Here is a 13836-nt window from a genome sequence, read left to right on the forward strand (position 1 = left end):
AAGCACCTCTTTTTTCATTAAATACTTGTCACATAAGCAGAATTATCTTGGGATGTGTTAAATTACTATCTAAGTTACCCCCACTATGGCTAGCCTGATGGCACCCGGCCTGGGAGAGATGATTGCAGGTGGGCATGTTGCTTCGTATAGAGAAATAAAACAAGGAAAACAGATCACACAGGGATTTCCAACCTTCAAGGGGCTGCTCCATAGCAATTGCGATGGGTGCACGGACGAACAAGATTCCGACTTCGCGTGGCCTCATATCCCAAAAATCCGCGTCGACCAAAAGGTCTTGTATTTAGAAACGAAGGGAGAGGTGAAATTAGAGTTGGAACACGGGGCGTCCCAGATTGAAAAACAGCGACGGTTGCGTGTCACTTTCTTTTCAATGGAGATTTAGAAGAAGAATTTTGGCTTTTCGTTTATTCCTTTCCCCTGCCCACCTTCCTCTCCCCTCGCACCCCCTTTCCCTTCCAACCCCGGGCAGCGGATCTACCTGCCGCCGCCTCGATCCCGCCTCTCGGCGACCTTGCGCAGTCCTTCTTACTCGGGCCCCGGGGCGTCCTGCGGCTGACTCCACCCCGTCCCAGTCTTCGTCCGGCCACCGGATCTCCTCCCTCCCTCTGAGTCTGAGGTATGCATGAGCAGCTAGCTAGGTTGTTTCTTCTCATCCACCGCAGCATCACTTCTCTTTTTTGTTAAATCAAATCGGTCAATTCCCTTCCACTAGGGTGGGGATGGGGCCTTCGAAATTTCCGGGCCAGATCCGCCCCTGGCAGGGTCATGCCTGCTGTTGTGTTCCTGGATTCCTTCTTGTGGATGATATGTGTATGATTCGGGTGCTGTCTACTCTTGCGTGGTTACAAATTTCGGCTTCTTTTACAAGGGATGATGATGATAGCTTGGTGCTTTTTTTTATTATGGTAACAATTAGTACTCTCCATCTGGATTCCCTTGCTTGTAAAATTGCTGTATTTTTCACAAGATACTGTATTAACTATTGATTCCTAAGCGACTAGCAACTCCATTAGTGTTTTAAACGTCTCATCGTCATTTCATAGATACAGTAGCAACTCCATTAGTGTTTTAAACGTCTCATCGTCATTTCATAGATACAGTAGATTCTAACTGCTGCTCTTTGTAGATTTTGAAGGAAGGACAGAAGCCGAACCATGGGGAAGAGGAAGGCGGCCGCTAAGCCACCCCCTAGGAAGCGGATGGACAAGCTCGATACCGTCTTTTCCTGCCCATTCTGCAACCATGGGAGCAGCGTTGAATGCCGGATGTTAGTACTATCTTCACCTGTTCTCTTCTTAATTTGGAATGGCTGCCCATTCAACATTGTGACTGGCCTTTTCTTTCTTCCTTCAGTGATCTGAAGAATCTGATTGGTGAGGCCAATTGTCAAATCTGCCAGGAAAGCTTCAGCACCACTGCAAATGGTATGTCCAAATTTTACATACAACTTCTGATTGTAGACGTAGATGCCATACTGATTCATTTTCAGCCAGAAAATTCCACACAACAAATCTCATTGGTTTTGTTCCTTCTCAACCTAATGATTACAACTCTGGGAACAGGCTATAGCTTGTCTACAAGTTTCATACAGCCATGCCATTTCATATACTCTTGGGGGTTTAGTCACTTTAATCAACTAGGTCATAATAGAGCATAGCCGAGGTAGTAAATCTTTCAGGGCCAAATGCGAGCTCGGCTGCCATTAAATCACACCATCATGTCTGTAAGATGGCTATGTGTCTCCCTATTTTATCATGTCCTAGTCTGAGTTAACTGAATTGCTTTTCATCAGAACTGAACCTGTATGATAGTATATCCTGTAAAGGAAATACAGTGTTACGTACTCCCTCCGTCCCATAATGTAAGACGTTTTTTGACACTACACTAGTGCCAAAAAACGTCCTACATTATGAGACGGAGGGAGTAGTTGTTTAGCTTTGTTGAGCTAATGTTCTAGAATTGTACTAACTCTCTGTTATCTTTGGTGCAGCGCTCACTGAAGCTATTGATGTGTAAGTCAGAATCCAACAAATACCTCTTTACTCGTTGTTGCAACTCCGTCAGGTTTATCCACACCACACCTGGAACTGAAAATTGAACCCCTTGTCCTGCAGATACAGCGAATGGATCGATGAGTGCGAGCGTGTCAACACTGTTGAAGATGACGATGGTGCATGAGCAAGTGTAACTATAATACTCTATGATCTCAATGTGTTGATGTCATTTACTGCCACCGTCAGCCATATCTGTAGTAGCATTGTAACAATGTACTGGCTGACTTAAACGTTAGTAGGCAGTTTGTCCCGTGCTTAATACACAACCGATGATATTGTGTACCTGTATTTGTAAACCTTGGTATAGCGGCTGAGATTACACCTAATCTCGGTACCTGCAAAGAATGTGTACTTGAGACATGATGTTTGTGAGGCTGTTCTGTGAACCGTCAAGTCAAGAATTTATACTTATGGTATGGTGGTTGTTTGATAGGCCTTTCATGTGAGTTGTTTCCCTAGCCTGTGGTTGTCCCATGAACTGTGAATCGTAGAATGTATGCTACTTTGGGATGTGCAAGCCAGTATGAAAAAAATCTCTTACCAGCCCAGGGACAGTATTTCGAAGCATGTCGTGTGGTTCAAAGGATTGCCCCAAACATCGTAAACATGTATGAACCGCAGATTTGTTAACTTGTTTGCTGTTCTCAGCAATTTTTCAAAGAAAAACAAGACTACTCTATCGGTTGGGTGGGTCAAATATATAATGATTGGTTTAGTAGCTTGGGTGTGGGTTAACCTGCATTTTGCAACACATCAAACAGTGGTGGCTTGCTTTCAATTTGCCTGATAGAAACAGTTTGGTTCAATTTGTTTGCAAGGCAGACTTGATTTTATGCTATGCTGATTGCAACCAAGATTATGAATCAATTAACAATTTCCTCGTAAGGGTCCTGGTTTAATTTCAGAGATAAATAGAAGAGGCCAGTAATTGCAATGGTTTATTCCAAACCGCAGCCACTCCAACAGCAAGCTGCAAATGTTTTCCAGGATGGATAGATTACTTAAAAAGGAATTTATCGCGGTGTGCAGCAGAGCTTAGCGAAGGCAGTGTACTTTATTTACTTAGCTCACTAACACAGTATATGCAAAAGAAATTACTGCACATTCTTTTTTTAAGATAAGACAGTGTAGTAGTAGTAGTAGTAATTGGGGTTTCAGAAGTAAGGGTGGCAATTTGGTTTGTGACTGCACCTTTTTTTAAAGAAATTACTGCACATTTAAATTTTTTTTTACTTGAGACTACTCTTGTGTTTGTCTTGCCTTGTGACTGTTTCAAACCGCAACAATCGTTTTGTTTTTCTATGTTCGAATGGTCATTTTCGTCTGTTTGGCTGCCTATTTATATTGCTACAGGAGTAGCACCCTCTGTTTTTCCAGCAGCAGAGCACCACTGTTGTTGCACATCTCTCAAGATGTATGTGCATTCTCAGAACTGAGGTATCATCAGTAACTAAAGAAAACAGTTGGATTATGCAGCCCTACCCTTATGATGATCTATCAGAAGTACGTTCTCATGGACTTGCTTAGGTATACATTATCTGCAAAGGTTAGACCAAGCACAGTTTCGAATTTCGTATATCGATCTGGGCGTGCTCCATTTACTTGTTGTTGTTGTTGTTGTTGTTGTTACTGTGACATTTAGGTCATCAGGGGGAGTTTTTTCCACGGGTTGTCGTTATGAGATGCCGAGATGGATAAATGGAAAATGAATGGTCTGACAAAGGGGATGATGGAACAGAATAGAAATAGCAACAGTCAAGATAATACACGAAGCTAGAACAGAATAGAAAATAAATACTACTCCCTCCGTTCCTAAATATAAGTCTTTTTAGAGATTCCAATATAGACTACATACGGAGCAAAATGAGTGAATCTACACTCCAAACCACGTCTATATGCATCCGTATGTAGTCCATATTGAAATCTCTAAAAAGACTTATATTTTGGAACGGAGGGAGTAGATACAGAAGTGTACACGAAAAAATATGTAAATTTTGGCCATCTGTTTGGGCAATAAAATGAAGTTATACCACTTAATATCTTGGCAGGGATCACATTTCGTTAAGCTGCGTCCGGACATCCGATCGCGGACGGTGGTTTGAGTGCGCGCGTTGGAGATGCCCTAAAGACTCTTCCAAAAGCTGAAATCCCCCCTCCCGTATGTTTCTCCGCGAGCTGTGGTACTTTCTCCCCTTGGGATTCTGCATCTGGGAGATGGAATCTGTCGAGCCCCTCTAACTCGGACTCCTAATCTCCAATCTCGCTTCTTCTCTAAATGGTACTGGAATACGCCGGCTGAATTATCCCGACCGCTGATGAAGAGAACTCTGACCGTGTGCTGCCTCTGTGGATATGGTTAAGCTTCTAGGAGAGACCTTTCTGTGGATGTGAAATTCTGAACAAAAGTATCTCATTCCCAGACACACCTACACTTGTGTTTTGACTATGCTTGCTTGTTACGGAGTACATGAGAGGTTTGTGCTGACAGTGGGCGCAATTAGATGCGGCTGACACTTGTTCTGCAAGAAGAGAACTTTCTGGTCTTGCCAATCAGACATTCGGAGTTGGTTCCATGTATGCTCTGGCTGTTGGCACGAGCCACTTTTAGGCATACCCGTTCACCGTTAAGACATCCAAGCACAAATCAGTGGAGGAAGAATCAGAAACAAACAAACTCTGTTCCAGCAGAAAGCAAGTTATAAATCATCCTATTCATATCATATTCAGGTCAGCAATCTGGTTACTCTGCTGCTGCACTGCATGTATTTTCTTGATCTCATCGAAAATGTCTTGCATGCCCAATTTTCTCATTGTTATTATTATTTTGCAGTTTATCTATTTATTTGGCCTATCGCAGTTAACATACATGGAAGAAATCAGAGGAAAGCTTCTGACACATAAGCTAACATCAAGGGATGATGATGATCTGACAGAAGAAACCAGAGGGATGCATCATGACAGAGGTTAACTGATCCACTTCCACGCTTGATTATTATCTATTGTTACACACACATTCATGGTAAGCAGAGCACAGAGCAAGGAAACGAAGATCAACACGACACACACGCACGCACACGACCAGCTCCTACTGCTGGTGGTCGTGGTCCTGGAGGAGCGGCGGCGCGACCTCGACCCTGGCGACGCCGGCCCGGGCCTGGGCCACCTTGGCGACCTCCACCTCCCCGACGACCACCTCCTTGGCCACCTCGTCCTGCTCCCCGCCTTCCTCCTCGTCGTAGTTGGGGTCGTTGCGGTCGATGGCGGCGGGCGCGGGGTCGAGCTCGCTGTCGACCAGCCCCTCGGGGCCCTCCCAGGTGTACTTGCCGCCGCGGCCGGACTTGGGCGGGGGCGCGCCGATGCCGACGCCCCGGGGCGCGTTGGCCGGGTGGCGCTCCAGCCGGTGCAGCCCCTGCTCCTCCAGCTTGCGCTCCACGTGCCTGGCCGTGTCCGGGCGCCTCGTCTCCGGCACCGGCAGCTTCTCCGCCACCTTGTGGCCCTCCTCGTCCCGGTGCACCACGCGCATGTGCGCCATCTTATCTTGTGAGCTCTCCTCTCCTGTTGTTGTTGGTCTGGAACTATGAGTCGCGCTGTGTGGGTGGATATCAGGATATGGATGTGATGGGGGAGAGCGACAGGGCGCAGCGGCGGGGCTTATGTAGGAAGCCGGCGGGCCTGGGTGAGGTGGCGATGGAGGTGTCTAGAGAGTGCGTGCGCGGTGGAAGGGTGAGGAGGAGTCTAGAGAGTGATGGAAGGTGGCGGAAGCGGAAGGCGACATCTAGAGTGACGGGCGCGAGGACTGGTACCGCCACGCCACGCCACGCTAATATGCTCGTGACGCGACATTCACCGACATTGGGGTGCGGCTAGGTGATGTGCCGCCTACTGAACGTGACTTGTCCTGCTGATCTGTGGTCTCATGCTGGCATCATCTGAATTTTTTACTTTTTTTACTGAAATTAAATGCATACATTTATAAACTAAAATTTACTTATAAACTTTAGAAACATGAATCTGAAAAATGTTTAAACAGTATAAAGATTGTTAGCACATCTTCTAAACAATGTAGATAACTTTTTAAAATGTTCGTGACTATGCAAAAAATATTTCCGCTTTTCAAAAAACGTATGCGTTTTTTTTCAAAAAATATGTATACAATGTAAAGAAAATATTCGCGTAATGTAAGAAAACTGTTTCGTGCCACTCAAAAAATGAAGCTCGCATTTGATGGAAATATACCTATGTTTCAAAAGAGAATGTTTGTGGCATTTAAAAATGTTATGTACAAGGGGAAAAAATGTTTATTTCCATAAAATATGTATCGTGAAATTTTACAGAAATATTTGTATGTTTCCCAAAAATGATTATGAAAATTCCAAAAGTATTATAAAATGTAAAAAAATGTTTGCGTAGTTTTACAAAAATGTCTATTGCCATTTAAATAATGTACCATGTGTTTTGAAAAAATGTTACCAGGTATTCAAAGAAGGGTTCAAAATATCTATTTAAATGAATTTACATCATGTAAGCATTTGAAAATGTCCAAAGTGGATAAAAAGAAATGTTTCACATGTCCGCTAAAAACGTACATTGTGTACTCACCAAAAGTAGACATGTGTTAAAACAAAGATACCGATTAAAACCGACAAAGAAACAAAAAAAGAAAAGAAAACCGAGGAGCACGAAGAAAACAAAAAGTAACCAAATGTAAAACGAAAAAACGAAAAAACTGACAAAAATAAGTGAAAACAAAGAAACAAAAACCAAAGAAGTCAGTGAAAAAACAAAGAAAAAAAGAAAACAAAACTAAAAACAAAATAAGAAAGAAAATCAGAGAGAGTGAGCGAACCTACGGCGAGGCATGAGCGGCAACAAGCTATTGCGCTGATGGGCCGCCCCGATTCTCTCGCCTCTAGGCAATTGCTAATAGGAATGTAAGGACGAGACATAACACAGTGACCGCAATTGCGGCTATAGCGTGAGTTCTTCATATGTGATTTTAAGTGGGCTTGGGCCACACAACATTGATGATGGATCAGGGTGTGTGTAATTGTTTAATTTTCATTTTTTGTTGGAAGATGGTCAATGTGAATGGCACACCGGTCCGTGGTGAGATGTGGGTGCTGATTTGACGCGGTATATGGTAACTATGTGTTATATCTAGTTTTCACATGATATTTTGTGTACTGGCCCGTTTTGCTTTGCATGTAGTTATGTTTCGTGCTACTGCACAGTAGCACCATTGTCAATGGTCTCCTATACAATGGCATCATAGTCTGTTTCTATCTTACGTGAGCGTCCGATCTTCATGTATTGTGGACAAGCACTAAACTGTCCACTGGTATGAACAGACGCAAACACAACCAGCTCTAGCCCACAAGCCAATGACCACACCACTTCACTAAATGGCCCACAACATGGACCGTCCACAATAAATTGGTCATACCGACGGGAGTGCCTATTTGGCGCCTTCAGCGCCGCAGAGGGCAGTTGGCGCCTACACCAGCGCCTGGTGGGCCGGCCCACAAAGGCGCACGCAGGAAGACTTGTTATTATAGTGGCTCTCTACGAATCAAACTCGCGCCTTTCCACTCGTCTTCGAGTTTGCCTAACCGCTAAACCAACTAGATGCCAGTGGCTCCCTGCAGCGCCAATTGTTTTAAGAACCAGCTTACCTCGCTGATATTTTTTAATTATTTGAAAACATTATTGGAAAACATGAATTTTGGGATAAATAATTTTGGAAAGTTCACAAACATGCATACAAAAATTGGCTAATGCAAAAAGTTAATGTATTCAAATGGTTGACAAATTGAAAAAAAGTTCATGAAAATGAAAAAAGTGCACTAATTTATGGAAGTAGTTCACAACAATCATGTGTTTGAAAAAAGTTCACGGATTTGAAAAGGAAGTTCATCAAAATTGAAAAAATGTTCATTCATTTGAAAAAAGGTCACGAATTTGAAAAAGATTCATCGTTTTTTGATAGAGTTCACAAATTTGGAAAAAGTTTGTCAATTATCAAAATGAGTTTACTAAATTGAAAAAAAGTTCATAGATTTTCAGGAAAAGTTGACAATTTTTTTGAAGAAAGTTTGCTAATTTAATTAAAGAAAAAAGGAAAAAAGGGAACACGGAAAAATCACAGAAAAAACGACCAAATAAAAAATTGGGTTGTAAAGCATAGGGTTTGGGAAACTGGCTCGACACCCAAAACGGGGAGTGGCTATCTCATTATATAGAGGTACCAAGAGGTACAATACAATGTTATAATATTTACACAGAGGCTACGTATATATATACAGTCTAACACCCTTCCTCAATCTTAACTATGGCCAAAAGTACAAAGCAAGTTAAGATTGCGCCTACAGCCTACAAACTGTGGTTGTGGAAGAGGCTTCGTGAAGATGTCAGCAAGTTGGTCTTTTGAGGAGATGAACTTGATACAGAGTAGCTTCTGTGCAACACGTTCCCGAACAAAGTGATAGTCAACCTCAATGTGTTTCGTCCGAATATGAAACACCGGATTAGACGAAAGGTATGTGGCACCGATGTTATCACACCAAAGAACTGGAGGATGACCTGGAGAGATTCTCAACTCCCTTAATAAAGACTGTATCCATATGATCTCAGCGGTAGCATCAACAACTGCCTTATACTCAGCTTCAGTACTGCTACGAGATACAGTCACTTGCTTGCGAGCATTCTAGACGATCAAGTTAGGACCAAAGAACACTGCATATCCCCCCGTGGATCGCCGATCATCAGGACTGCCAGCCCAATCCGCATCAGAAAAGGCTGAAAGTTCACAAGACGGTGCAGGCTGAAGGAGCAGACCATACGAGGCAGTGGAAGAGATATACCGCAGAATACGCTTCACTGCCATGAAATGAGATGTCCGAGGGGCATGAAGATACTGACATACACGGTTAACTGCATAAGAGACATCAGGCCTGATGATAGTGAGGTATTGCATACCACCAACAAGACTGCGATACTCAGTAGCGTCATCAGGGGGAAGAGGATCTCCATCAAGGGCAGACAACCGATCAGTCGCAGACATCGGAGTAATAGCATGTTTGCAGTTGAGCATACCAACACGACACAACAAGTCCAAAGAATACTTCTTCCGAGTCAGAGTCACCCCAGAAGAAGACCGTGACACCTCCAGGCCAAGGAAGTAATGCAGAGCACCCAAATCCTTGACAGCAAAATCCTCACTGAACGCAGTCACAAGGCGGCCAACAGCAACATCAGAGGAACTGACGAGGATGATATCATCAACATAAACCAATAGATACATCGTAACCTCAGGACGCTGAAAGAGGAACATGGACGTGTCAGCAGTGGAGGGAACAAACCCAAGAGCCCGGAGAGCAAAACCGAGACGTGCATGCCATGCGCGAGGAGCCTGTTTAAGTCCATACAACGCCTTGACCAGACGACAGAGATGATGAGGACGCGTAGGATCAACAAAAACCGGTGGCTGACGCATATAAATCTCTTCCTCCAAAACTCAATGTAGGAAGGCATTCTGCACATCAAGCTGACGAAGAGACCACCCACGAGTGACAGCAAGAGACAGCAGCATATGAATGGTGGTAGGCTTGATAACGGACTGAACGTGTCTTCATAATCAAGACCATACCTCTGCTTGAAGCCCTTGGCAACCAGCCGTGCCTTGTAGCGTTCAATAAAACCATCCGCATGCCGTTTTACTTTAAACACCCATTTGGAATCAATGATGTTGACGCCAGAGACCGGAGGAACAAGTTGCCAAGTGCCATTTTTCCAGCAAAGCCTGAAACTCCTGCTCCATCGCAGTGCGCTAGTGAGGAATACCCAACGTGGCCTAAAAATGACGTGGCTCGGCCATCGGATCTGCAGCAGCATGAGCCATGCAAGCGGCAAGCCACGCAACAGTCCCGTCTGTATGTTCCTTTGGACGAAAAATACCAGACCGGCTGCGCGTGTGTGGGCGAAGAACAACCGCAGCAGGCATCGCCGGCAACTCTGGGCTAGCCACAGGAGACGAAGGCGAGGCCTATCCTGACCCCGAGGTGGACGAGCCAGAGTCATCAGGCTCAGAGGCAGGCGACGGGACCGAGGTAGGACTGCCGAGTCCAGTTGGCGACGAGGCCGGCCCACGAGAAGTCGAGCGGGCCGAGGCGGGGCTGCTCGGCGTAGCTGAAGGAGCCGCCGGACTGCCTGCCACTGGGCCGGGTGAAGGCGACACCCGCGGGTGGAACCCGCCAGCAGGCCCAGGCGAAGCGACCACCGAGCCAGGCGAGCTGGGCGAGGCTAACGCTCGCGGGGCAGCTGCGGGTGCAGGTGGCGCCCGTGGAGCCGGTGCGGGTGCGTCGGGCTGGCAGGCTCAACCCGCCATGCATGGGCCATGCATGGGATCAACGTGCCCATCTTGAGTGGTGTCCGTAGCTTCATCATCAAGGAGCTCAAGACGAGCACCACGTCCAACACCTGCAGCATGTTGTGGAACAGACAACAAACTACACGAATCAGTAGGAATACGAAGAACATTAGGAAGATGCAGTTTTCGTGAATTGTGTGCAAGAAGTGATGCCCGACCAACATGGGAGATTCGCATACCTGCTCCATTGGCGGTGTGCACCTGATCATGGCCGCGATATGGTTCCTGAGTGGAGAGCTTGCCCATGTCATTGGTGAGGTGGTTCGTAGCTCCCATGTCCATGTACCATGTAAGACCAATAGAGTAGGACGGAGTGCGTCCGTGCTCATGACCCGTCACAACAGCTACAGCCTGCTTATCATTCCCTTTGCCATTGTTACCAAGGCCAAGGAAGTCTTTCTTGTAGCGTCTGTGATAGCGCACGGCGAGATGACGATCTATCCCACAAAGCTGACAGGCCCGAGGAGCACCACAACTGGAACAACAAACAACTGGGCGACTGCCGCCAGTGATGGTCGGCACGTTGCCCCGCGAGGAAGGCGCCGGTTTGCCACCTGATGGAGCCGGCTTCTGAGGTTTGCCGCGAGTAGTAGCATTGGCAGAGACGAAGCTGGGGGAAACACGGCACGCCTTGATGCGCTGCTCACGGCCAAGGAGACGCGCATAGAGCTCACGACGAGGGAGCGGATCCTCGCGACCATGGACGTTCTCAATGAGATTGTCATAGTCGTCATCGAGCCCGTTAAGCACAAATGTGGTGAAGTCCTCGTCCTGAAGCGGCTGACCAACAGAGGCCAAAGTGTCGGCGAGGCTCGTCATCTTGTTGAAGTACTCCATGATGCTGAGATCTCCAAGCTTGGTCTCGCCCAGCTCGGTGCGTATAGAATGCGCACGCGCCTGAGACTGGGAGGAGAAACTAGTGTGGAGTGCCGCCCATGCCTCCCTGGATGTAGTGGCGAAGATGACCATCGACGAAACACTCGGCGTGAGGGAAGACTGGATGGCAGAGAGGATGGCCTGATCCTGCGCCACCCACATGTGATACGCCGGATGTTGAGGGGGCGGGCACGGGATGGATCCGTTGACATAGCCCTCCAAGTAGCGACTGCGGAGTAGCGGCAAGACCTGAGCACGCCACGACAGGTAGTTGTCCGGCACGAGCTTCACCGGCAGCAGGTGCGAGAAATAAAACGGCGAAGGCGCCGCGGCTTGAGTAGTGTACGCCTGCAGTGATGCATAGGGATCCATGGACGGAGCCGCCTCTGGATGAGGAATCATCGCCAAGTAGGAACCGTAGGCGCCAGGCGAGGAGTAGGAGCCGGGAGGAACGTCAACCAAAGCACCATGGCCGGGCGCTGCAGGGGCGCCATACGGCGAGGTGGCCGCGCCCCCATAGGCCTGCGGTGGCGGCGCCAGGAAGTGGTGGTGCTGTGGCGGCGCGTAGTGGTGGTGCTGCGGCGGCGCCGCCGTGTAGGGTTGGGACGGCGGCGACGCAGCATAAGCCAGCACCGGCCACAAGGATGACAGCGGCGGGGGCGCACCATAGGAGGGCGCGGGAGCGCCATACGTCGGAGGACCAGCGCCAGGGTTCGGGTTCGGCGGAGGAGGGCCGCAATAGGCCAGCAGAGCTGCGGGCTCGGGCGGGGCGATCAGATCGTCCGCAGCGCCTGATCACTAGTAGAAAACAGGGCTTTGGTCCAGGCCGGGTCAGCCCATTAGTCCCGGTTCAGTCCAGAACCGGGACCAATGGGGGCATTGGTCCCGGTTCGTGAGGCCAGGGGGCCGGCCGGGCCACGTGGGCCATTGGTCCCGGTTGGTGGGATGAACCGGGACCAATGGGCCTCGCTCCTGGCCCACAACCATTGGTCCCGGTTCGTGCCTCAAACCGGGACTAAAGATTAGACCTTTACTCTCGGTTTGAGGCACGAACCGGGACTAATGGGGTTGAGACCTTTAGTCCCGGTTCGTGCCACGAACCGGTACTAAAGGTCCCATTTTCAAACTCTACACCCCCTGTGGATCGCCTTTTCAGTTTTTAGAAAAATAAAAGAAAATGATGGAAATGTTAAAAAAATAAAAGAAAATGAGTTTCCCATGTGATGTGTGGTCTAGTTGTTAGGAAAATTTGCAAATGTGAATTTTGACTTTATTTGCAAAATCTCTCTGAAATTTGTAAAAATGGGCATAACTTTTGCATACTAACTCGGATGAAAAAGTTTTTTATATGAAAAATCATCTACTCGAAAAGTTACATCCTCCCTCAATCTTAACTATGGCCAGAAGTACAAAGCAAGTTAAGATTGCGCCTACAGCCTACAAACTGTGGTTGTGGAAGAGGCTTCGTGAAGATGTCAGCAAGTTGATCTTTTGAGGATATGAACTTGATACAGAGTAGCTTCTGTGCAACACGTTCCCGAACAAAGTGATAGTCAACCTCAATGTGTTTCGTCCGAATATGAAACACCGGATTAGACGAAAGGTATGTGGCACCGATGTTATCACACCAAAGAACTGGAGGATGACCTGGAGAGATTCTCAACTCCCTCAATAAAGACTGTACCCTTAGGATCTCAGCGGTAGCATCAGCAACTGCCTTATACTCAGCTTCAGTACTGCTACGAGATACAGTCACTTGCTTGCGAGCATTCCAGGCGATCAAGTTAGGACCAAAGAACACTGCATATCCCCCCGTGGATTGCCGATCATCAGGACTGCCAGCCCAATCCGCATCAGAAAAGGCTGAAAGTTCACAAGACGGTGCAGGCTGAAGGAGCAGACCATACGAGGCAGTGGAAGAGATATACCGCAGAATACGCTTCACTGCCATGAAATGAGATGTCCGAGGGGCATGAAGATACTGACATACACGGTTAACTGCATAAGAGACATCAGGCCCGGTGATAGTGAGGTATTGCATACCACCAACAAGACTACGATACTCAGTAGCGTCATCAGGGGGAAGAGGATCTCCATCAAGGGCAGACAACCGATCAGTCGCAGACATCGGAGTAATAGCATGTTTGCAGTTGAGCATACCAACACGACACAACAAGTCCAAAGAATACTTCTTCCGAGTCAGAGTCACCCCAGTAGAAGACCGTGACACCTCCAGGCCAAGGAAGTAATGCAGAGCACCCAAATCCTTGATAGCAAAATCCTCACTAAACGCAGTCACAAGGAGGCCAACAGCAACATCAGAGGAACTGACGAGGATGATATCATCAACATAAACCAATAGATACATCGTAACCTCAGGACGCTGAAAGAGGAACATGGACGTGTCAGCAGTGGAGGGAACAAACCCAAGAGCCCGGAGAGCAGAACCGAGACGTGCAT

General features: G+C 47.2%; 2 protein-coding genes across 2 annotated transcripts; one reads left to right on the forward strand and one right to left on the reverse strand.

Moving 5' to 3' along the window:
- The first annotated feature begins 410 nt into the window (after positions 1–410).
- Positions 411–2505, forward strand: LOC119293374 (transcription elongation factor 1 homolog). The gene is made up of 5 exons (XM_037571872.1): positions 411–637; positions 1148–1288; positions 1375–1445; positions 2012–2033; positions 2136–2505. The coding sequence occupies exons 2-5, from the start codon at positions 1176–1178 to the stop codon at positions 2197–2199; spliced, it is 270 nt and encodes an 89-aa protein (XP_037427769.1). The 5' UTR covers positions 411–637; positions 1148–1175; the 3' UTR covers positions 2200–2505.
- Positions 2506–5002: 2497 nt separating this feature from the next.
- LOC119293363 lies at positions 5003–5716 on the reverse strand. Its single transcript, XM_037571863.1, has one exon. It carries the CDS (start codon positions 5605–5607, stop codon positions 5161–5163), a length of 447 nt encoding a protein of 148 aa, XP_037427760.1. The 5' UTR covers positions 5608–5716; the 3' UTR covers positions 5003–5160.
- Positions 5717–13836: the final 8120 nt, after the last annotated feature.

This window comes from Triticum dicoccoides, chromosome 1A (assembly GCF_002162155.2).
Source record: "Triticum dicoccoides isolate Atlit2015 ecotype Zavitan chromosome 1A, WEW_v2.0, whole genome shotgun sequence".
NCBI classification, from domain to species: domain Eukaryota; kingdom Viridiplantae; phylum Streptophyta; class Magnoliopsida; order Poales; family Poaceae; genus Triticum; species Triticum dicoccoides.

What these genes read in the sequence shown, in the direction of transcription:
- LOC119293374 (XM_037571872.1), top strand. Translation starts at nt 1,176, where the DNA reads ATGGGGAAGAGGAAGGCGGCCGCTAAGCCACCCCCTAGGAAGCGGATG. An exon ending in AGCAGCGTTGAATGCCGGAT is followed by an intron (nt 1,289 to 1,374) that starts GTTAGTACTATC and finishes TTCTTCCTTCAG; the next exon opens with TGATCTGAAGAATCTGATTG. An exon ending in CTTCAGCACCACTGCAAATG is followed by an intron (nt 1,446 to 2,011) that starts GTATGTCCAAAT and finishes TCTTTGGTGCAG; the next exon opens with CGCTCACTGAAGCTATTGAT.
- LOC119293363 (XM_037571863.1), bottom strand. Translation starts at nt 5,607, where the DNA reads ATGGCGCACATGCGCGTGGTGCACCGGGACGAGGAGGGCCACAAGGTG.